General features: G+C 41.8%; 1 protein-coding gene across 2 annotated transcripts; it reads left to right on the top strand.

The window, feature by feature from the left end:
• The first annotated feature begins 6354 nt into the window (after nucleotides 1-6354).
• Nucleotides 6355-15748, top strand: AQP4 (aquaporin 4). 2 transcript variants are annotated; one of them, XM_061360549.1, is made up of 5 exons: nucleotides 6355-6526; nucleotides 10649-11063; nucleotides 11981-12145; nucleotides 12515-12595; nucleotides 15165-15748. In XM_061360549.1, the coding sequence occupies exons 1-5, from the start codon at nucleotides 6453-6455 to the stop codon at nucleotides 15441-15443; spliced, it is 1014 nt and encodes a 337-aa protein (XP_061216533.1). In that variant the 5' UTR covers nucleotides 6355-6452; the 3' UTR covers nucleotides 15444-15748. The 2 variants fall into 2 exon arrangements, with proteins under 2 accessions (XP_061216533.1, XP_061216531.1); XM_061360547.1 differs by having other exon boundaries at nucleotides 6356-6641.
• Nucleotides 15749-25603: the final 9855 nt, after the last annotated feature.

The following is a 25603-nucleotide window of genomic DNA, read 5'->3' as shown; positions in this document are numbered from 1 at the left end:
AGAAGCTTATGGACAAAAAAGCTTGAACTTGTAAATATTCATAGTCAGACCCTGCTTTTCAGTTAGTTCAATGAAAGATGAAACTTTGCATAGGAAAAAGATCAACATCTTCATTTCTATGGCCCGAGGTTTTAGCTTTTAGAAGGTATTAATGTTGAGAGAGAAGAAAACCCCTCTAAAATACATAGTGTTAAGAAGAAGTTACTATTGTAATCTACAAAGATAGCCTGAATGGTCGGAAGCAAAATTCTCTTTCTCAAAACATGCTGCGTAAGCCCCTTCATGGCATGCATTTCCACTAGGCATATAGATCCTATGAATAAGAAGCTATATATGTATTCCATGTATTATTATATTGCATACATCAGATTGCTTGGACAAAACAAATTCCTAGCACTGGGACACGTATCAACTATACTAGGCTAATGAGGCTCAGCCTCACCAAAAAAAACCCAAAACAAGCAAACCACCACCAACACAGGTCAGATCTAATTTTTAAAATTACGCCTGGTTTGACAGAGGTAACTGTACAGAGCAATGGGTTTGAGAGTTTCTAGGGGCTTTACCACAACACTGAGTGACATTTGCTAAAGCATTACCACTGTACATAGCCACGGAGCAGTAAGTGGATTCAGACCTGTTTAACATGTCTCTGAAAGTACTTAATGGACTAGTCATGACAGCAGTTGGGAGGGATCTGAAGTGATCATTGCAAGTCCTCACGTGCTTCAGGGTTTTCAACAGTGAATAAATCTGGAAGTAAATGTAGAATCACTGCCAGTATAGTTTGGGCATGACTTAGTAGGTTGAGAAAAGGATGGCCAAACACAGCAGAATGGACTCTTCACTAATCCCTGTCAGGCAGAATGTCTCCTAAATTTCATGTCTCAGAATGAAACAAGACTTACCTACTGAATGAGGGCTATATCACAAGAAGGTTTGAGGAGTCACTGTGGAGATGCAAGGAAAAATGCTTCCTCAGTGTGATAATACAGTAAGAATGGATAACTCAGTTCCTAGATGTGCTACAAGAAATGTTTTTACTTCAGAAAATGACTGCTGGGGGTCAGTTATTAAAAATGCATTTTAAAAATCATGTTGAAAAAGTGGTGAAGGCACAATCAAGAGCTGAAAAGAAAAAAAACTAAAGAGAAATTTCTTTAAAGTGAAAGACTACTAGAGCTCAGTCTGTTTAGCTTATGAAAAGATGATGACTTGATCACATTATATAAGTATCCTCATGGGGAGATAGTAGAAGTACAAGAGACTTTTTAATCTGGGAAAGAGCAGCATAATAAGAATCACTCCATGGCAGATGAATTCATACAAATTCAGTTTAAAGGAAAGATCATTTCTGATGATGAAAATTATTAGTCTTGGGAATAAGCTACCAAGGGAATGGTGGATTGTCTATCCCATGAGTTTTCAAATCAAGCAAGAATGCTTTTTGCAAGATATATTTAACCAAGTATAAATTATTGAACTCGTGAAATGTGTCATGAAGTAAAGTGTAGTGGTCTATAATATATGAAGTTAACTAGAAAACGCCATGTTGCCATCTAGTCTTAAACTCCCTGATTATTTGAGCTTCTGTAGGAAACTGAAGCAGCAGTGAGGGAAGAAGCCAAGCATTTCACACTGAGGAGCTTAGAAACAGCAGAGAGACTGTAACTCAGATTGGTCAGGAAAGCATGGTTAGATGCTAAAGAATGTACAACAGTGGTGTATTTATTTGGACTACTACATGGTATGTGGCTGATAAAAGCCATGAGCACTTAACTGAATTTCAGTGTCTCACCTAGCAAAGACAGACAAATTTCTTCGGCCCCACTGGCTAAGACTGCAGAGAGACACAGACCACCACCATGTTGTGCTGCTTGCCCCTCCCTGCACATGCAAAGCCTCCTGCACCCTGCCCTTTGCTGCTGCATTTCATCGTCCCCCTCCACAAGAGAGCTACTTCTCTCTCTCATTTCCAATTGATTTGGGATTCTTCCACCAACTCTCCTGTAGCCCTCAGGAGTGCCCAGGGCTGCTTTGCTGATCCACCCCTCCAGTACATCAAATTCTGGCTGTCTCTGCCACTGATGCAGCTTTTTGCAAGAAGAGTTGGAGCAGTTTGTGGAAGGAGGGGAGAAAAAAAAAGACTGTTTTTTTTTCCTCCCATATTCCCAGCAAAGGGCCTGTCCATGCCATGGTGAAATTAAACTGTTTCTAAAGATGAAAAGCCCCCAGGTGGTTCCTACACTACTGAGGTCTTAATGTGGCTTTTCCAACAATAATTGCTGCCTATTGAGACGGGGGGAGAGAGCAAAGAGAAAGCAGCCAATCCAAATTGTCTCATAAGGGAGGTAATAGAGGGCTAAGGAAGCTCAGCAGTCACCACAGCTTCTTGTAAAACCTTTCTGAAAAGCCTCAATGAATCGCCACATGAATGGCCATTTTGTCCCTTTCAGTTCTCCTTCTCTAGCACAGAACTCAATGTGCAGCTTGTGGACAGACAGATTCCACAATAAATAGGGAAGGAGAGTAAAACTAAACCCGCTGGAGCTTCGCCAGCAGCAATGTCAAATCTCTTGACTGATTTCCCAGGGAATTCTTGCTCTAAATGTCAGGAGAACATAGCCCTGCAGCCAAACCTGGACCAGGCTGATAGCAGGGCGTGACAAAATGAATGACCTAAGTAACAAGATTACAGCGTAGGAAAATTAAAACTTCAGAAATGTGCAAAGATCACATTTCAGTGAGCGGTGTTTTATGTAAGATCCTTTTAGTAGACAAAGCTTAACCCAAACTTATAAAACATAAATTGGTGTGGGGAGGGGGATTTATTAGCGGCAACAGAATGAAACTTTCAATCAGTCAGAAAGAGTCTGAGAGTTTCTGCAAGCGTCAACAGTTTCTGAAAGGCTTACAGCCCGCTCTTGTCGGCAGGAGCCAAGGAAGGTCAAAGGAATTTAGTCTCCTAGGAGTCTGCAGTACTCTGAAAACAGCAACTAAGTCCCTCCATCACTTCTGAAAATCCTCCTGGAGCCTCTCCTGCCAGCAGCAGCAGGCGTCCCTTTTCCTGTGGTTGCCTGCAGCCACTCGCGCTCCTGGGGCTGGCAGGAGCCCTAAACACTTTTGGGATTTCTGATCCTCCATCAGCTGTAGCTGAAGCTGGTTGACAGGTTCAAAACCTGGTGGAAAGAAAGGGCAGGAATACCCAGAGAAAGAAGGAGGAAGAGAGCAAACACATGCATGGAAGCCTCATCGGTTTTGAAAATGAAAGCCTGAAGTGGTGCTGAGAGGAGCTGAACAAGATAAGAAGCTTAGCAACAGTAGCGTAAGGGAGAACAGTCCAGATCTGCTGGGTACAAGTGGAAGAGGAGGCACTGAAAAAACACACAGTGCTTCTAAATTAAGTTTTTGGTTTTTTTTTTTTTTTTTTTTGATCTTTCTTTTCTCTGTTTCAGTCCTGTCTGACAAACCCCACAGTCTGACAGAGCTGCCCAGGGTGAATATCCAAGATACTTGCCATAGAAGTGAAGGGACTCTTCCCACACCGTTATTCAGTGGGGTGACAGAATCTGGTGCAAGGAGTTTTTCTGCCTCTCACCCTCATATTGTTTTAACTGGAATTAGCTGCTTGCACATTCCTTTCTGACTTTGGCAGCGTGCCCTCTCCTTCATAACAGGCCAAACTGAATTCCCAGATCCAACACGCTTCAACTGTCTGGGAAGTCCTTGTTCAGAATGAGGATGTGTCTTACGTGTTGCAGCATCTTCTTACCATGGCTTGTGTTCCTACAGAGATCTTTAATTCATGATGTCCTAAAAACTACTGTAGAAACCCATATTTAATATCCAATGAAGAAGCAGAGGCACAGGGAGGCTCCACTGCACATACCCATGCTGTCTGCCCTTCCCCACCATGACTGCGCTTTAAAACCAGTTTTAAATTTTTCATATATATTCTTTTGTAAGTTATTTGCTTAACTGTGTTGAGCACAGCAGCAGAAGAAATATTTCACCCTTGCACAGATGTCCAAAATGAATCAACCCAGATTTTATAAAGATTAAAACATATCATTAAAAACTAACAGCCTTGTATATTTCCAACTCCCAAAACTGACAAATTTATCCCTGGACAAACTGGGGCAGCTTTCATCGGTTTTCAGTGCCATCTCAGGGGCTGTCTTCCTTGCCTTCTCTGTTTTCAACAGAACATAGTCTGTGTGTTTGATCAGAGCTGGCAGTTTGCTGCAGGTTTGTGCCCGAAGCATTGCCTTTCTCTGTTTATGTGGCCACAACCTTTGTCTAATCCTCCAGAAGATCTATCACAATAAGAATGGTAGCAGTGACAGAAGCTATTAATGTTCTTGCTTCTCCATGTGGCAGTGATCTGCTTTACAGACCAAAAGGAGCAGATATATGCTATCTGCAAGAAAAGGAAAAGCAATTATTAGCTTTGCTAAGTGAATTTTATTTGTGAACAAACAATTGAGCTGCAGGAGCAGAGTCCACAAAGTACCAAAGAATAAGCGTGTTTTCAGGGCAAAGCTACAAAAGCAAAGTCAGTGCTGATTTGAAACAGCCAGCTCCAAAACTGGAAGGAAATTTGAGTTTATGTAGGCGCCTTTTGTAGTTTTTGGAAAAACAAAGGAAAGGATTTGTATGGCAGAGGTAGCTGTGGCATAAAAGGCCGAGATTATCAAATAATGACATTGCAAAATGTAGGTGGAAAAAGATACGGCACATTCAAGCCACATCAAAGGAAGCCACAGGTGTTTAAAACAGAACACTGAAAATGAACTTTTTATGCAGTAGTAGAAGGGGGAAAAGGAATAGGGTAAAAAAATATTATGCAAAGAACATCCTAACTGAAATCCTTTAATTGTGAGGAACTGCTCCTGCAGCCTTGATGGAAGAAATTGGTCTGTGAGTATATGAAGGATTCAAGGGTTTTATGTGCCATTAAGACAGCATTAGGAGTCGAAGTTTCTTGATCCACTCTAGCAGGTTGTGAAGGGCATAGATGGAAAAAACAAATGCACCAAATGGAAGAGCAGAGCTGTGCAATGATGACTGCACCTCCTGTGAATGTCATTTTTTTACATTTTGTCCTTTATGATATGGCTTTAGGGGAAGAGCAGGCAAACATGAGAGAAATACCTACACGTATACTTTATGATCACCTGCATTTAGAGCACAAACTGTGACTGGTAAGTATTTAACACATGAGCTTGACTTTTTTTATTGCTGTGTGTACAAATTTGTCCAGGGCACCCTGAACTGATAGTGTTATACATTATACTTGCTTTTCCCTGGTGTAAATTATTACCTACAATCTCCTAACAGAGGAAGACCTTCTGTCCATGGTTTCCATGGCCAAAGTAGTTCTTCAGATCTTGAACTGTTTTCTAATGGTCAGAAGGATTATATGTTACAGGCTGTACTGTACAGGCTGGCTGACCATTATGCCAAACTTTGATTCTTTCTCTGTTGCTGCATGAATACACAGTAGTAGATGTGCTTTCTCTGTGTGTGTTATTTTAACCTCATTTAACACTTGAACATGTCACTTACAATATTTTTGTATAACTTATGCAAAGATTCTTTTACTGCATACAAAGGTCTAAGCCAATGGGGAAAAAAAAATACCTAGATACCTTGTTCCATTTTCACCCCTGTCTTCTTCAAGTGACCGTTTCTATGCATTCTCTAATGAAATAATTGTGCCTGGAAACTTGGGCAACTTTGTTTTTTTCCTTTTATGCGAAGGGTTGTTTTTTCATTGGATTGTTTGGTTCTGTAGAGTCATAGAATCATAGAACCATAGAATGGTTTGGGTTAGAAGGGACCTTAAGGCTCATCCAGTTCCAACCCCCCCCCTTCCATGGTCAGGGACACTTTCCACTAGACCAGATTATGCAAAGTGCCGTCCAACCTGGCCTTGAACACTGCTGGGGATGGGGCAGCCACAGCTCCTCTGGGCAACCTGTGCCAGTGCCTCACCATCCTCACAGTTAAAGAACTTCTTCCCAGTATCTAATCTAAATCTATCCTGTTTCAGTTTAAAGTGATTACTCCCTGTCCTATCACTACATGTCCTTACAAAAAGTCTCTCTCAATGTGAAGACCATCTGAGTTTCCCCACTGTCTGATTTCAACATTTCAGTAGCCTCCCTCGGCTTTCCTCACTAGGCAAAACTTTACTGAATTTAGCAGCTTCCAACAAATAGAACCACTTTGTCTCTTCTGTAACCAGTAGAGTTCTAGTAAGGTTTTAATAGGCACTTCAGATGGATAAAGCTCCCTGGCTGCAGAGTTGTTTAGACCTTTTTTTACTTCACACACAGTGCTTGGCAGAGAAAAAAATGAGAAACCGAGGAGTGCTTCCCCGTGCTGCAGAAGCACAGTGGGCTCACTTCGGGCTTCTTTTAAGCCCCTGAATCAATCTGCATATCCACATGATCGCAGATGACCCGCGGCCGGGGCTGCGGCGGCAGTTTCTAAGGCAGCCTTGGCCCGCCCGGAGCAGCAGGTAGGGGAGGGCCGCATGGTCGGGAGCCGTGCCACCCTCCCGCCCCGCGCCCCGAGCAGCGCACCCGCGCCCGCCGGGGAGGCATGAGCGACGGAGCGGCCGCTCCGCGCCGCGGGTGAGTGCGCGGCTCTCCGCGGGGCGAGGGGGGAGGAGGGAGGGGACGCAAGCAGGGAGGCAGGCACCCAAACCGAAGATGACTTTATGGGAAAGCTTCGGGAGTGGGATGCCCAGGAGGGACCTTCTCAGCGCCGGTGGGGACCCCTTCGCTGTCCGATCTCTGGAGGAGCGCTCTGCCGGGAGTGCTTTGTCCCGGAGTTTTGCATCCAGGGGCTGCTCCCAGGGTACCGGGCTCCCCCTCTCCGAAGGCACCGCCGGAGCCTTTCGGTCGTCCTTGCAGTCCTTCGTTCATGAAAGGGGGCAGAGGGTTGTAAGTCGCTCTCTTTTTCCACACCCTAAAACTTTGTTTTATTCGCTGCTTGCGGTCCTGCAACAGACAGACGTGTGTACAAAAAGCCCAGCATCTGCACCGCCAAAAAACTGAGGTACCATGCTCCCAAGGCTCCCCTCCCCACCTCCTGTAGATACCCACGGCAGTCACCCATTCAACATCGCATTGGAAAATGAGGCAGAATGGTTATAAGCAAGTTCTGCGATAGTGTATTTATTTTGCAACTGTAGTCTCTCTTTCTCCTCCCCCCCAAGCTGGCAAGCTAGTACTTAATGTCCATTTGAGCTACAGCCGGCTGTGCCAGAACAGGTCGGGGAGTATGTGAGTTTGCTGTGGAGATGCCACTGTAAATAGCTGTGGCACGCTCAAACCTTCAGTGTGACAGTAATGTCGTGTGGAGTGGCTGGCTGCAAGCCACATCCAGGCTGTTTGCTCCACTCCTGGAAATGATACCACTTAGAAAAGGAAGATTTTTTTTAGAATACTGTCTGGCTTTTGTGCTGAAGACTTTTTTATTCCTTATATTGTTAGTGCTTTGAGGCCATAATCATGCCTGCAGCCCTGATGGTGACCTGACATCTAAAAAAACACCTTGCATCCAATTAAACACACTGTGTAATCTTTTAGTCCAGACCAGAGAATTTCAAGTATGGCCACATGTGAAATTAATGTGTGACCATGACATGAAAGTGTCTTTCTGGTTTTCTGTTGTATTTAAGGCAACCATGAGCAACTACTGCAAAAAAATTATTCTGCAACTTCAGTGGCAAATCTTAGCTGCTGGAAAGTCCCATTTTGGTCCTCAGACCTGGCACAGCCATCACACTCTCTCTGTCTCAAGCCTTTAAATTAACTGCATGCTAAAATATTGGATGTTGGAAATGGTGTTGATTTCTGAATTGCTGAAAGTCTTTGGATGTAAGTGAAAACCTGGACTCAGGGCTCAAACACAACTATGAAGCTTTCATTAACATTTGTAGGGGAGGTTGCTGTGGGGAAGAAAGGTGTGCAGTTAGAAAGAAAAATTTACCCATGATATCAGTACATTTTGCTGGGTGTTGAAATCTTAGAAAAACAGACTGCTTCAGAGAAATGTATATGCATTAAAAATAGATGTTTAGATCATTAACTGTCAAAGTATGGCTGAGGGTGTAGCTCTGCCATTTTGATATTTTTTTCCTTGTAGTATGGTGTTTCAGAAGGACAGAAACTTTCTTTATGCTGGTGAGCAAGATTCTGTGTTTGAGTTATCCTTTTGGCTTGCATGCAGCACTTATGCATTTTCAGAGCTATAAATAATATTGGCTGAATGCATTGGGCATCACCTCAGCTGGATAAACAGCATGAGATCTGCCCTTTGTTAGTGGTAGTCTTCTGCTAGACAGGCCCATCAGCAGTTCAGCAGATGGTGTGATCTTCTGGGTCCCCTGACCCTCTCTTTACATGTGTGTGCATGTGCACACAAACCCTCACTCTTAATGTGTTCTTTCATGATGCTCCATAACTAACTCAAATTATAATATCAAACAGAAAACCCACTTTCTGTCCACTTCCACAGGATGAAGGGGTGTAAGTAATTTGCAGATTCACTCTTCTCTGTGTACAGAAGGAGATGGTCAGGCATACTCAAAGAAGTCAAGAGTCACCATGTGCCTCTATTCCATGCTCCAAAAACGTGCATTGCCCCCATAGAGCCTTCAGTCATTAGGAACTTTGCAGAATTCTGCAGTATAAATCCAGAGCTTACGTTTTGTTTAGCAAGGGAATGTTCAGGTAAATCCAGGTTGTGTCCTGACTGAGCTGGGGCTGAAAGGGTAGATGAGTGCTGTTTCCCTTGTGCATCCATATTTCTTTTCCATGAGCTTCAGGATATGCTTCATCCCTATATAAAATGTTCACTTGGGATATGCCCTGGGAAAATGAGCTTTTGTCAATATGGATATAGCACCTGTGTCTTAAGCCACTAAAACAAATTATTAGTGAAGAAGTAGTAAGGCTGTGAGAGGCAAGCCTTTAGGTTTCAGTAAGAATCGGGACTTAGGATTCAAAGGTAAGGCTGGCTAAATACCTGTGAACTTCAGCACTGAGGAAAGCAATGATTTTGGAGCCATTTTGAGCAAAAAAATCTAGTCTACATATTTGGTCATTAACTGACTGTTAATGTGAGATCTTACAGAAACATCTTTCTGTTTGTCTTGAGTTTGACCCAAAATCAAAAGATTTTGCAGATGATTTTATTGTCTTTTGAGGTTCTAGCTTCAGTTCCTCTCTAGGAAAGCAAGTCCTGCTCAGGTCTCTCAGGTCACTTCACAAGCATTTTACGACAGCCATTTGTAGGAGAAAATGTAATTCTTGTTCTCATCTGAGAGTCTAGAGAACTGAGAGTTCAAATGACCTATCCAAAATACACAGTAAATTAGCATAAGAAATGAGACAGAAAAACAAATTATTTGCTTCAGTCCCAGGATTAAATTGCCTTTCCCTAACTCACTGCAACTGTTAAGAAATTCATGGGACATTCTTCTTGCAATAACTTGAAAAGGGCAGACATGCCTTTTATGCTTCTTTCTTATCTAAGTGGTATTAAATATGCATTTTAGCTCAGTTACCTTAGATAACTGAGCATAAATTCATCCATCTTCCATTAGAAATTCAGTTCCCAAATGTAGCAGCTGAATATTCTTTCCTTTGTTTTCTACTTTTTGGAGGGTTTGGAGGTTTTTTGCTTTTGTTTTTAGAGAAGAATCTTGTTAGCATTCCTTAGAAACTCATTAAAATGCTTCCCTTTTGGCTTATTCTCCTAATTTATTAATACCACAAATAACTTTTCTTTGGTGACCCACTTTCATAGGTATCTGAACATCTAGCAATATTGTAACTTGTCAGGAAGGCAGTGTAGACTAACAAAAAGCATCTCCAGGCTGAGAGAAAAATTAAGACACTTCTTTCTTTGCCACATAGAGTTCTACACACCACACATACGGAAAATACTGCTCTATTCCACAGCTTGGCATCCTCAGCCCAAAGGGAAGCACTTTATCAGCTGCACGATTGACTTCAAGGTCAGAATTTAGGACTGCATCTATTCTCCTGGCTGTATTCAATTTTTACCCCACATCCACAGTGAAGAAACTGCTCTTTGCATAAATATAAACTGAAATACTGGTCTGTGTGAGTGTTCAAACAAATAGACTTTCTCTTATAGGTCCCAGGGCAACCTCCCAACAGCACACTGTTACCAAAATCATTAGGGTTTGATTAAGATACTCCTTTTTTTTTAATTGTTATACCTGCTTTGTGAATAGTACAGATTTGCTTAGAAAAAGGGAACACATACTGATTTAATGAGCATGATGGTTAACAGACCACTACAAGTGGTAGGGCTGTACAGCCTCTAAGTCAGGCAGAAGTCAGCTATTGTGGAAGAATACACTTATCTGCATACTCATTTATTTCAAAAGATACAGAGATTGGTTTTTGTGAACTGAAGCTGCAGACACTCAGTGGTCACATTCTAAGGGCAAACTGCTCCAATAGTGCAGTCTGTAGTTGTCCCAGCCTAAGGATGCTCAACATTGCTGTGTTCTCTCCAAAGTCTGTTGGATAGCAACCCTTAACAGGAGCACATAAGGCTTATTTGGTGACTCCTAATAAAGCTTTGTTTTCCTTTTCAGTAAGTGTGGTCGTCTCTGTAAGTGTGAGAGCATCATGGTGGCATTTAAGGGAGTCTGGACTCAGCCATTCTGGAAAGCAGTTTCAGCGGAGTTTTTGGCCATGCTCATTTTTGTTCTCCTCAGCCTCGGCTCCACGATCAACTGGGGTGGAGCAGAGAAACCCCTGCCTGTAGACATGGTCCTTATCTCTCTCTGCTTTGGACTCAGCATCGCAACCATGGTGCAGTGCTTTGGACACATCAGCGGAGGCCACATTAACCCTGCTGTGACAGTGGCAATGGTCTGCACAAGGAAGATCAGCCTCGCCAAGTCCGTCTTCTACATTCTTGCCCAATGCCTGGGGGCCATCGTAGGTGCAGGCATCCTTTACCTCATCACACCACCAAGCGTGGTAGGAGGCCTGGGAGTCACTGCGGTAATCACTTCTCTGACTCATAAAGCAGACTAGCTTAGAGCCTAAGAAAATGCAATCAGTGTCATGCAGAATAAGGAGAGCTCAAGTAGAGATTTTGAGAGCTTGCTGGTTTATTTACAACATCTAGACAGGGCTTAAATCTCTTCTTAGGATGGGTTTATGCAGTGTAATATCTATAGATGTTCTTTTTATAGAAGTTCTGTTTCCTAGAACTTCCCCAAATCTGATGACAGCAGGTAATGTTAATTTACATACAAAATTTAAATAATATATGCATGAAATGCCTTTTTTTATGGGCTGGAGAGGGGGAAATGGATTCTATGCTGTTATGATGGGGATTGAAAAAGCATCAATTTAAAATGACATACTTTTGAAATAGATTGTGGCTTAGATTTCGGCTGTGTTCTAAACTAATAAGGAATGCCATCAGTTAGCCCTGTTGCAGGACTTATTAAAAATGCACTTGAGCCACACACTGCTTAATTTTTAATTGAAATTTAAATTAATTAAGTCAGGGCTAATTAATGAATTTATAATTGAATAGTAAATTACAGTGCTCCCAAGAAAAAAAATGGTGAAGGGGAAGTGCAGCATTTGCAAATCCCTGTGTAAAAATAAACTATACTGCTGCAGTCTAACTTTGAAGTTCTTTTTGGATGTTACTGTGAAGCCTTCTGTTCTCAGTCCAGCAGTAATTTTCCATGGCTCACAAAATAAAAAAGAATACAACAGTTAAAAAGGTATAAAGGGGGGAAGGGAAGGGGATGGGATGGCCTGTACCTTTAAAAGTTCAGTGGTGTCTTTCACTGTGTACCATTAGAAATACCTTTAATTGAGAAACATTTAATGTACATAGTGGCTTTTTGATTTACAATATCACCTTTTCTTCATTTTGGGTGTTTTTTCCCTTCTTCCAGGTACATGGAGATCTTTCCGCTGGCCATGGACTCCTGGTGGAGTTGATAATTACATTCCAGCTGGTTTTTACTATTTTTGCCAGCTGTGATTCAAAACGAAGTGATGTCACTGGTTCAGTAGCTTTAGCAATTGGATTTTCTGTTGCAATTGGACATTTATTTGCTGTAAGTTAATGGCTTCTCTTTAAAAACTTCGAACTATTTTCTCTTTATGACTACTTCAGAAGTAAATGCAAACTTCTGTGGCCTTTGTAGATGCTATAGCTAAATAGCTGCTATATTCTTTATGGATCCACACCAAAACCCTTTGAAGTAGCATGAGGGTCTCCTTGGGTAGGGTGTTGCATCAGAACTTTTCTGCTTGTTTACGTAATGACTTTGTTAATTTTGTGATAAGACTAATGAGAGCGGCAATACTCACTGTCAAGCTGAGAAGCCAAATAAACCAGAGTTTCCCATAGTACAAGTACTAACAGAAATTAAATAACTCCCTTCAAGACTTTAATAACAGATAACCTTTTGTCTTTGCTTTAGATCAATTACACCGGTGCCAGTATGAACCCTGCCCGATCATTTGGTCCTGCTGTCATCATGGGGAAATGGGAAAACCAATGGGTAACTCAGCTTTCATGATTCCTTCACTATAGTGACAGATATCAGGATTTTCCATACGTCATTTGCTCTTAGTTACCTATCCCAGTACACCCCAGAGAGACCATCCCTGAAGAAGACAGGTGCTGACCTGCCACAAGCTTAGGTGTAATTGTACTCCTCTGCTAGGAGTGCAATGCAGTATACAGCACATTAGAACAGCATCTTGCTGTTCAAAGGCCATTTTGTGGAGGAAGTAGCCGGGTAGAAAGGAAATCATATAAAAAGTTCAAAACAGAAAAAAACACAACCCAGGGAGAGACTGAAGGAATTGAACTATTAGAGAGAAAAATCCTCCAAGGCAGATTGCAATCCCCCCGGTCATACTGGTGAGAAGTTATGGAAGTAGCTCTGTCGGCTTCACGTTTCACCTGGTTCTGCAGCAAATTGGGGCAGACGTATAAAATGAGAGCAGGGACCCTCTGCGATCTGCTTCCCAAGAGACAAGCTGTCTCAGCAAATGCTTGCAGTCAGAGATGAAGGGGTTGCAGTCTGGTCTTTGCAGACCAGACCAGATGCTACCTGCTTCAATTTGAAAGCATCAGCTTAACTAGGAGTATCTGTGGAGGAAACTATTTGATAAACAGATTCTAAATGATGCAGTCATTTTCTATAGCATCCTACTATTAAACTTATTAAAATCCAATTCACATCTTCACATTTTATAAGGGAGAGATGGATTGCAGCTCAGCCTCACCTAATTATACACAGGGAAAGCACTTCTAGGGACACTTCCAATACTAACTGTAAGAGCTGCATATTACAGTGCATATATGGATTTCCTTGATTTTTAAAGTATGAAGCCCGCATTGCTCTCACTGCAGCTAACAACAGAAACAGCATTGTCTTCAGGCCCTAAGGCTCCAATTCTGCAAACACAATACCATGTGTAACTTTGTTCCCAAGAGTTATCCTATTGAGGCAGATTTCCCCAGTTATCAGTGAATGGCTTGTTCATATGAAATACTGCTGTAGTTTTTCACAAGATCAATTATCCATACTCCGAGGGAGCCTGTAATTTATAACTAAAGCTATAAACAATAAACAAATGTATCATGGTGAAACTTGTAGAAGAAGGTTAGCTACTGTCCTGGTCACTTGGAAAGATGGCCTTTTCTCCTCCTCCAGGGTACTGACATTAGCATGCCATTGACAGAAGCTTCTGCACCTACTAATGTTACCAAACTGCTGCATGCCGTGCTGAAATAGATAGGTACCCTACAAAGTTGTGCGTGTCAGTTGTATTGGCTTATTGAGATTAGCTAATCAGGTCTCTGACTGCCTGTTGGATTCTGCAGGATCAGAAGCCAAATTTGGATTATTTAGGAAATGTAAGTCCAAAATACTGAACTAGATCTATGTATACACTAGGAAAGGTTTTGTTTCCTTTAAAGTTCATTGCCACCTTGAGTGATAATGCAGAAGGAAAATCACTTTTCGACATTGGTGTTTATTTTCCATGTGATCTTGCAAACAGTCCATTCATGCTGTCAACAGCTGTCAATGAGCAACAAAAATTTAGAGAAGGCCTCTTAGAAAAGGATGGATCAATGAAACTTGACAAAACTATTTATCTTTGAAGGTGTGGGCCTGCTTCTCAATCGTCTTACCCTGTTAGTTTAAAAGGAAATCTATGCCAGAGCAACTATATGTTGTGTGTGAACACAGAGCTTTATTTGATAAGCACACACGATCCCACCAGGATCTGTGGCCTTTCTTTATCTTGGGAAATGTTACAGCTGTCATTGATCAAAATAATGATAATGAAGGACCTGTACTTTTGCTTTACTGGACAAAGTTTAAAGAGGGGATAAAAGATACTTTATGTTAACAGGAGAAGGTAGGGCAGCCTGAAAGGATGTCTGTGTGTCTATCCATGGGAGGTGACCGTAGTTCCACTGCCACTCAGCCAGTCTGCCCCATAACTTTGGTAACCAGACATGTAGACTGAAATCTTTTTCAGATATCAGAGAAGTAGGAACTGTACCTCACTGACATGTCAGCATAGGTCGCTCTTCTCCTCTGATCTGTGGGCTCCACTGCCTGGTGATTCCCTAAACTCTGGCGTGAGAGGATTTTTCAGGGGATGTGAGTTATTTTACATGACTGGATTTAAACTAAGGAGTATTTCTAAAGGGGGTGAAATGAGAGAGACTGGGATGAAGCAGAAAAAAAATAATTACCCAGGATTAATGCCATTAGCTGCCTGAGAGACTGCCTTTTAACCAACTTCACATGTGATTTTACAGCAATCACTTAATTGCTGAGCTCCAGGTCACCATCTGTGACACCTATGGTAGTTAAACTTCTCTGCCTCATAAACTGATATGATGGCAGATAGTCCCCTGGTTCATGAAAGCCAGGGGACTATGTAACCATGCAATTCTGGAGAGCTGGTTTTAACATTTGGGACAGGCATTTTGCAGAAAATTTTCTAGGTGAAGTCTGTAGTGACATGCTTTTCTCTTGAGACCATGGCTTCTTTATTTGCTCTAGAGCCTAATGCTTGTCTTTTTTCTGCCACTTTTTGCAGGTATATTGGGTGGGACCAATAATAGGAGCAGTCCTTGCTGGTGCTCTTTATGAGTATGTCTATTGCCCAGATGTTGAACTCAAGCGCCGTTTTAAAGATGTCTTCAATAAGGCTACCCAGCCATCCAAAGGGAAGTACATTGAGGTGGATGATAACAGGAGCCATGTAGAGACTGATGACCTGATCCTGAAGCCTGGAATAGTTCATGTGATTGATATTGACAGGGGTGAGGACAAGAAGGGAAGAGATGCATCCAGCGAGGTGTTGTCTTCTGTATGACTAGCAAGAAGCACTGAAAACAGAGAGCAGCCTCCTAGCACGTCCACAGATATCCTTCCACCTATTAAAGAAACAGATCTCCTCTAGACTGAGCATCTACCATTTCTTAAAAGGTATGGTGTGGGCAGCTGAAAGCTATTGGTGTCACCAAACCATACTCCTGCTCAGTTGAAAGATTAGGACTTTGTATAATTAGGATTCCCCATCAGTTATTCCAAATTAGGACTTGTTCCTAGTAATCCTCTTTCCTTCTTTCTGGAGCAACCAAAAAGTAAAAAAAAAAAAAAAAAAAAAAAAAGAAGAAATGGAAGTATTCTTCTTTAATAAATCAGTCAATAATGAGACAAAGATAGAGATGTTTAACATTCAGATTGACAGTTAAGACGTATCAGGAAATGCCTGTAGACATGAAGACCTACTTATCAGATTGTTCTTCTGACACTTAATTGGCTGTTGTCAGCTCCGATTAGAACATCTCATCCATTAAGCATTCTCTGTGAGGTTCAGGGACAGCAGCAACAGTACTTAAGAGTTTCATCCACAGTCAAGCAAAGGAGTATTGTTTCCACTCATGTACATCACTATTGCCTTGCAAACTACCTCTGGAAAAATGATACCCTAATAGGTTTTAAAAAAAAAATAAACCTATCAGCCCATCAAATTTCAGTCATGTGACTTGCAGTATTAATATATTCCCTTCATCCCTTTGAGAGTAAATTCACAGAAATTGAATGTTGAAGACTACTGTAATAAGGCTGCAAAGCATTTGACTGTACTTCATGCCCCTTCTTGTCATTGTCTTTCTGGCAAAACATTCTCTTGGGGTTTGACTATTGACCATTTCGTGTTAGTAGACTATCAAGGTCATGCAAAGAATATAAAGGCTTTCCTGTTACTTAATAACTCAAGTAAGAGATATAAGAAGAAAAGAAGGCATATCTGTTTTCAGTGCACTTGTTCAAATACATATTTCTGTGTTAATTTATGTAAACTAAAGGTTTAAATTACTTACCTATTTTCTTACAAGATGTTTTCTTACAAGATACAGGTTGTTCTTAATTTATTAGTAATGTAGAGGGGTTTTACCTTTTAACTGTATTGAAACACTGATTGGGAAATATTTTTTTTATAACAGATGATAAAAATAAGACTCTGTTTTTTTTGTTGTAACTGATGCCTAACTATTTGAAAGGGATCCATGCTTGTTCCAGTGTTCACATAGTCTTAATTACACCTCTGGGAAAGGTTTCTGTATTTGTTGCTAGGAAAAGATACACCCATTTGCAGGGTTTTTAGGGGAAAAGGGACATGAAATATGTTCAGTAAACAGTCCTTCCCTTACAGAAGTATTTTGACAGACATAATCACCCCAGCAGAACATTTCTGTAAAGCTGTTAACTGACTTACTGCTTTTGTTTCTGATCAGTGGCTTTGAGTTTTACAGTGTGCAGCTGCAGAGCAGTCAGGAGCATGGTATAATTACTGTAATTATATACTTTTTGTTTTTAAATTGAAAAGCTACTCCTACCTATTTAGCAATAAGAGGGGAGAAAAGCATTATTCCTGACTGTGGGCTGTAATAGCCTTGTCTGTTGTTTGACATGTTCTGCATGAAATCTTTATTACAGGGAATTAGATGTTTCTAATGAGATAATAAACCACTGCTACCCTCAAATCTGTGCACTGTGATCCAAGGGCAACCCTACTGTCCCAGCTTGCAGCACTGTATGGTCCCAACTTGTCCTGCCATATTCATTTGGTGCGCGCTTTTTTCCCCCTTTTTTCCCCCTTCAAATATTGTAACTATTAAGGGGGCACATGGCTTAAACAGGTGAAGTAAGGAGCAATGCAGATACCACTGGTGGATTTTTAAGCAAAGGTTTGCATTTTTGTAAAGTTACTCATTAGAAGTTCATAATTTGTGAATTTTGCATGGTACTGTGTTATTTAAATAAGAAGCTGTGATTTGTTTTATGCTTAAGGGTCCTTTACACAAATGGCTTGATGCATATTTTCCTCACCAGGCTGATTCTGCTGCTGAGGTGAGCATAACATGAGCATAGCACCAGCCACCTCAGTTAGGAGGAGAACTTTCCTTAAAACACTTTGTATAAATGAAGTGTGGCAAACAATCAGAACCAGTCCCAGGAGAACTCCTCACTCAGAGAGTATCAGGGTTAAGATACGGAGGCTTCTGAAAAGATTAGGGAAAAGAAGGGACGCTAAAATAGAGACCACTAGACAGTGAGGGATGTTGCCATGCCATTAGATGTTAGTAGGAAAGCAAAATATGGTAGGTATGTTCCTGCTCCCACAGAATGAGACGCATGAAGGAGCTTTTCATTGACTGCAGTGTAAATGACAATGAGATGGGGGGGGCACTGTCTTCTCTCATGCACTTCAGTGTGTATTTTTTCCAAAATCAGAGTGTTTCAGCAAGATAATTCTGGAAGGAGATGTGTTTGATTTGAATTTTATGACCTGCCCTAAAGTAAATTCTTAGAGTGGCCATCATCACAGATGATGTTGCCCCACTGCAACAGATCACTGTTCATGTAAGGGATCATCACTCTTCAGCATCACTTAGGTCTTCATTTAACTTTGACCTGCAAGGATATGTGCTTCTCTTAAGTCGTTTTGCAGTGGTATCGTCACTGTACAATAGTCGTATTTGGTTAAAAAACAGATTAGCATGACCTTTTTATGTATTGGCAGTCTTTTGCTCTAATATGATTTTAATTTATGTATTTTAATGCTGCTTGGGTGTTCTAAAGACGTTCAGCTCTAAATTGCACTTCATAACATAGCTTAGTGTTCTTGGTTGGGGTGGGAAATGGTAAATATCTTTTGTTTGTGATGGTGGATGGATATCAAAGAAATCTGCCACGCAAATCAGCATTCTGGGGTACTGAAAAATCATTGGAAGAGTCTTGTACTCCTCCATAATGGCATGATTGTTTCCAATGCTATATTTGTACTTTAACAAACACATTCAAAATATTTTGTCACTGGATTTCAGAAAGAAAGGATGGAAGCTAAGGGTGCCTATGCTGAGGTATAAAAATACCTTTCAGGTTGTGTGAACTCTGAGAGTTCATCAGCCAAATTCTAAGTATTCTCAGGAAAAAAAAAAAAAAAGAAAGAAAAGAAAAGAAAAGGAAAATAAAAAAATAACCCTGCAGCATTTGAGTTGTCATCATAACCCTTCTGTTGAAGTAGTTGGGAGCTGTGTCTTTCATTCATTCAGTGGAGCAAGAGCGAGGCTCATCTCATGTACTGCTTTGGCTTGTCACGTGTATTTGCATATGAGCTTGTCAATGTGTTTTGTTTCTGATTATTAATAATTGTCAGAGTGTCTGCTTAGAAAGCCTTCAAATTTCTACCTTTCTAATGCTTGGTGGCAGAGCAGTTGCTGTTGTGCTCTGCAACATTTTACCTGCAATCTCTGTAATACATTCAGGATATAATGCACCATCCAGTATTTTTAATCTAACTACAATATGGAAGAATCTACACTGTGAACCTTTATTTCCATAGTGAGAGATGAAAACACTATACACAATTTCTTTTGCATCTCAAATCAGCCTGTGTGTAACTGAGTTTCTTAATGACTTAGTAAATAGAGAAGATGCAAATATAGACTGAACTGTTTATTACCAACTTATATGATCTAAACAGTACCTTTGCAGTCTGTAGTTTAGGACAAATGAAGTAAAGCAAACTATGTATATGGATTTTTCCACAAGACTGCTTATTGAAATGCTTAGTCACCATGATATCAGAACTAATGTTATAGCACTTAAAATTTCCATGTGTAACATTTGGAATAACCTACTGAAAAATACACTATAAAATAATACATGATTATCTGGTTCCCACTTGTATTCTACATCTCACATTACTGTTGCAAATAAATTTCTGTTAAAAATAAATAAAAAAAAAGCTGTCTTGTGATCACTGGAAACATTTAATGGTCTCAAAGCTCAGGGCTGAAATATAAGGAAAAAGTCCAATCCAGCCAATATAACATGTCTAAGAGGAGTTTGGAAGTATAAGAATGAATGATTTATTGCTGAAAAATATTTGTCAGTGAAGAGAGGTTGATTGTGAAAGAGATTTAATATCTTTATAGCAGTGAGCTAAATCAACTAGAGCAAAAAATTTGCTGGTATATGTTCATTACTGATTTTGCCAGATGGTTTGAAAACTCAGAGAACTAAGTGAAGAGCTAAGATTTTGAAAAGGCTGGTACTTCAGACTCCTTTTGCTAAAGCACGGTTTGTGGGACCAAGCTTCTGTGAGCTACTTTATCAATGGAAATTGGGTCCTGTGGCAATTACATTTTGGGTTGTGTGCACCTTGCTTGGAATGCAAAATTTAGCTCTTAAGACACATATCACAGAATCACAGAATCCCAAGGGTTGGAAGGGACCTCAAGAGATCATCTGGTCCAACCCCCCTGCAAGAGCAAGGTAACCTAGAGTACAACACACAGGAACTTGTCCAGGCGGGCCTTGAATAACTCCAATGTGGGAAACTCCACAACCCCCCTGGGCAACCTGTTCCAGTGCTCTGTCACTCTCACAGTAAAGAAGTTCTTCCTGATGTTAACGTGGAACCTTCTATGCTCCAGTTTACACCCACTGCCCCTTGTCCTATCACTGGATATCACTGAAAAAAGCCTAGCACCACCGTTACATATTTGTAAACACTGATGAGGTCACCCCTCAGTCTCCTCTTCTCCAAGCTGAAGAGACCCAGCTCCTTCAGCCTCTCCTCATAAGGGAGGTGTTCCACTCCCTTAATCATCTTTGTGGCTCTGTGCTGGACTCTTTCAAGCAGTTCCCTGTCCTTCTTGAACTGAGGGGCCCAGAACTGGATGCAATATTCCAGATGCGGCCTAACCAAGGCAGAATAGAGGGGGAGGAGAACCTCTCTTGACCTACTAACCACACCCTTTCTAATGCACCCCAGGATGCCATTTGCCCTCTTGGCCACAAGGGCACATTGCTGGCTCATGTTCATCCTCCTATCCACCAGGACCCCCAGGTCCCTTTCCCCTTCACTACTTTCCAGCAGGTCAGTCCCCAGCCTGTACTGGTACATGGGGTTGTTCTTCCCCAGATGCAAGACTCTACACTTGCCCTTGTTGAATTTCATCAAATTTCTCCCCACCCAACTCTCCAGCCTGTCCAGGTCTCACTGGATGGCAGCACAGCCTTCTGGTGTGTCAGCCACTCCTCCCAGTTTAGTGTCATCAGCGAACTTGCTGAGAATACACTCGGTGCCCTCATCCAGGTTGTTGATGAAAATATTAAACAGCACTGGTCCCAGCACCAACCCCTGAGGGACTCCACTAGTCACAGACCTCCAGCTAGATTCTGCACCATTGACCACAACTCTCTGCCTTCTTCCTTCCAACCAGTTCTTGATCCACCTCACTACCTGATCGTCAAACCCACACTTCCTTAGCTTATCTATGAGAATGCTGTGGGAGACAGTATCAAATGCCTTACTGAAATCAAGAAAAACCACATCTACTGCTCTACCATCATCCCTCCACCTAGTCACTTCCTCATAGAAGGCTATAAGGTTGGTCAAACATGACTTCCCCCTCATAAAACCATGTTGGCTGTTCTTAATAACACCCTCATCCTCGATATGCCTAGAAATGGAGTCAAGAATAAGTTGTTCCATCACCTTTCCAGGGACGGAGGTAAGGCTGACAGGTCTATAATTACCGGGGTCCTCCTTCTTGCCCTTCTTATAGACTGGTGTGACATTTGCCATCCTCCAATCCTCAGGCACCTCTCCCGTTTCCCACGACTTACCAAAGATGATGGAGCGTGGCCTACCAATGACCTCCGCCAGCTCCCTCAGTACCCGTGGGTGCATTCCATCCAGACCCATTGATTTATAGATGTCCAGATTGCATAGCTGATCCCTAACCCAATCCTCATCTACCAAAGCAAACTCCTCCTTTGTCCTGAATCCTTCTGGGGCAATAGGAATCTGGGGCCCCCAGGGAGAGTCTGCAGGAGTAAAGACAGAGGCAAAGAAGGCATTCAGCACCTTTGCCTTCTGTATATCCTCTGTCTCCAGGGCACCCACCTCATTCAGCAGTGGGCCTATATTGCCTCTTGTGTTAGTTTTATTAGCTATGTATTTGAAGAAGCCCTTTCTATTGTCTTTAACCTGACTAGGAAGATTAAGTTCCAAGGAGGCCTTAGCTGTCCTAATTGCCTCCCTACATCCTCTAACAACTATTCTATATTCCTCCCAAGTGGCCAGCCCCCCCTTCCATAATCCATAGATTCTCCTTTTCCACTTGAGTTTGCCCAGCAGCTCCTTGTTTAACCACGCTGGTCTCCTAGCTCCCTTACTTGATTTCCTGACCAATGGGACGCTCAGATCCTGAGCTTGGAAGAAGAGGTCCTTGAATGCTGACCAACTATCTTGAGCCCCTTTACCGCCTAGTACCCTTTCCCATGAGACTTCTCTTAGCAGTTGAGTGAACAGGCCAAAGTTGGCCCTTCGGAAATCCAGAACTGTGGCCTTGCTAGGTATTCTATTCCTCCCACACAGGATCCTAAACTCCACCATCTCATGGTCACTGCAGCCAAGGCTGCCATTGATCACCACCCCTTCAACCAAACCCTCCTTGCTGGTGAGTACTAAATCTAGCAGTGCTCCTCTCCTAGTTGGTTTGTCCACCATTTGCATGGCATTCGTGGAGTTAAACTAGGATCCTGACAATGATTAATTGTCCTGGTTCAGGTTGAGATAGAGTTAATTTTTTTCCTAGTAGTTGGTGCAGTGCTATGTTTTAGCTTTAGTCTGAGGACAATGTTGATAATACACTGATGATTTAGCTGTTCTTCAGTAGTGTTTACCCTCAACAAGGACTGTTCAGCCTCTTCATGCTGTGCCAGTAAGGAGGGGCACAAAAAGCCCAGAGGAAGCAGAGACAGGCCACCTGACCCAAACCAGCCACAAGGGTATTCCATACCACAGCACGTCATGCCCAGTATATAAACTGGAGGGGGAGTTACTCAGAAGGGACCAATTGCTGCTCGGATCAGGCTGGGTACAGGTCAGCAGGTGGTGAGCAATAGTATTATGCATCCTGTGTGTTTACTGTTGGTTTTCCTTTTCCCATTTAGTTTTATGTTCTCTCCTCTTGTTATTTCCCTCATCATTATTAGTACTAGTAGTAGTATATTGTAGTATATTTTAGTTATTAAACTGTTCTTATTTCAGTCTGCAGGGTCTTATCTCAACCTGTGTGTTACTTTGCTGCCAACTGGATTTAAACAATGACATTAATATGAAAACCCATCACCTGGAATAGCATCTCATCAGCAAGAATGGCTGAAAGCAGCCTCGTACCAGAAAGTCACCCCTCACAGTGGTCTGGCTCTTTGCTTTCATATCCAAGCTCCAGAGGCATCTTTCTACAGATGCTTAGTGGGGTGCTTTGTCTGTGTGTGTGCATATAACTTCCGACACAAATGATCTGTACCTCGCTGAAACAAGTTCTCATGCGAATTTAGGCAGAACTGGTAAAATTAATTTGAGGTATTTAACATTTTGAGACACTCAGGAATCACAAACACAAATCTAGCTACCTGGAGAGTTAGAAAGACAGACAAGGAGTGATGTAGCTGTCTGCAGGGTTAAGAGGAAAAAGGGTCCTGTGAAGAACAGGAAAGCAGCAGTGCAGGCTAAGGAGACCTTTGTAATGTACCTCTTACCCAGTGGTTACTGGCACTGTGGTATCACTTATGGGATTAAAACATGGTCCCTGTTTTATGAGGACATGCACTGTGGGCTTGTGGACCACATGTGAACTATCTAATGGAAGAGGCTGAGCCCTACTGGGTGAATGATGTCCTTACTCTAAACTTCACTGGAAACAATAGCTTCAGCAGCGATAACAACAATCAGCAACTGTGGCCCCGTCATCTCCTTAAAAAGAGAACTCAGAGTGTAGATATTCCCAATATCAGCATCCTTTTAAATCCTCCTTTAGCTTTAGACTCCTTATCTGCTGCAGATTGTGGTGTATAGCAAACGTTATAAGCTGCTTTATTTATATCAGACTGATAACTTATCTTGGCTATTAATTTCTTTTGACCTTTCTTGCCTCATTAGAAAAGCAATCCTTACAAGTACAAAGTCTATGGCATAATCTATCTTAAAAAGCTATCACAAGGTTCTTTTGAAAAGCAAAAAGAGCTTATATTATTTGTCTCTCACCTTGCCATGTGTGGTAGGGAGAGGTAGAGGCTATCTGCATGTGTGCCTGACAGAGCTCCTAATCACTCTTCTTCACTCACACCCAACAGTGACCTTCCTGTGATGTTTCATCCCTACTTCCCTTTCCATATGCATTTTCATAAAAAGCTATGGAATTCACAGTGTGCCTGAAAGTTCATATTAATAGAGTATGTATATACACACGTGTGCAAAAAGTGCACAGAGAAGCTCAACAGCCCTTGCATTTACTTCTTCCCATCAGTGGACAAGGTCAGTGGGAAAAACCATGGGAGATCAGCTGCCATCTGAGACTGCTGCATGCCCCACTGGGATCTTAATGACTTGGTCATTTATTTTCACTTATTTCTGAGCCATATGGCTTTCAGCTTGAAGAGGGGTCATGGCCATCTCCTACTGCCATGGAGCAGTTTGGGTTCTGCTGCTCTTCCTCACAACATTCATTTGCCATAAGGCTTTCCAACCCCCCCACGACCCACAGACCATTTAGAAAAAGATTACCTTACACATTTTGGGGCCTTCTAGCATGAGAAACATTTCACCATTATCCCACTCCACCTTAGGGTTAGCTCAATTTATTCTGTGGGGATTGTTGCTTTACTTTGGAACTGCAAATCTCAGGGCATTGGATATTCGTTCATTTTTCCTCAAAAAAATCCTTTTATAATTCCAGTGATATCTCCACTATTCTGTTTCAGTGCTTAATTATTTGCATTTGCATGGTATCTCAGTGCCTAGCTGCCTAGTGATTCCATCTTCAGATGAGAATGCATGCTTGTTTTGTTTTGCTGTGTTTGCTGCCTTTCCAGCTGAATACGCTCATCAGAGCTGGAATGAGGTGGTTTAGTCTCTAAAGCATCATCCTCCAAGCTTCTTCAAGATGCTACAATGCTACTGCCACTTTGGACTTGGGGCCACTTTCTCTAGGCAACAGCAAAGCTGCCCCAGAGGGGGGCCTCTCATCTGCCTTGACTTGCCAGAGCTGTAGAGTACACAGGCTAAATCCTGTCTTAGCTTCGCAGAAAAGATGAAATTTGTTTGCACCAGCCAAACCCAGTCTTAGACAGTTGTGATAAACAGTGTCCCAGCGAAGAAGTAATCAATTTTGAAAAGATAGGATTTGGGCTTGTGGCAAGTCCCTGGGACCTGATTTGCAAGAAAAACATCAATAGGAAAACTAAAACAATGGTTGATTGGCCCTGTAAGTTCTGAACATATGTACATGAATATCCAGTTAGAATAAAACTAATACTTCGTGATTAAATATGACAAGAGTAGGGACAAAATGAACTCTGGAGATCAGAAAGATATACATAGATGTTGGACTCTGCTGCTGTTTGCCCACAGGTATTGCTCCAGAGAAACAGCTGCACAGCATCTTCCCAGAGCTGAGTCAGACCAGCTGCACAGGGTAAGATGCACACAAACACAAATGTTTCAGACACAAGGCTTTTCTGTTTTCCCTCTCTCCTTTCACAGCTGTCCAGCATACTTCAGATTTACTGGAGGCAACCATTGCTAGGGCAGAAGCTTCTCTTGCCTCAAGACTAAAATGGGAGAATAAAGCTTTGTGTCCTCCGACCTTTCAGCTTTGAAAAAGCCCAGCAAACACTACAGACAGAGCTTTAACAAAGGAAGCCAAAAAGTCCATCTGGATCCCTCTGCATACTAACCATTCGTAGAGCTACCCTTAGAGAAGCGACTCACAAGTTAATTTATCACTGCATAAATAAAATATCCCCCAATTTCATTTACCACAAGCCTGTCTGAGTTCAAATAAATATCCTTTCGTTGAACACAGCTGAAGAGCATCGAAGGTTTATACATGGCAGCTATAGCTATTGTGTCCGGGTGGTGAGGAAAAGGTCAAAGCGAAATGATTT

This window comes from Neopsephotus bourkii, unplaced genomic scaffold (genome assembly GCF_033783945.1).
Source record: "Neopsephotus bourkii isolate Nb327-2 ecotype Australia unplaced genomic scaffold, CSIRO-AGI_Nbou_v1 NB_1027, whole genome shotgun sequence".
In the NCBI taxonomy this organism is placed as follows: Eukaryota; Metazoa; Chordata; class Aves; order Psittaciformes; family Psittacidae; genus Neopsephotus; species Neopsephotus bourkii.
The sequence above is the reverse complement of the archived record's forward strand: the minus strand, read 5'-3'. Positions and strand labels throughout refer to the sequence as shown.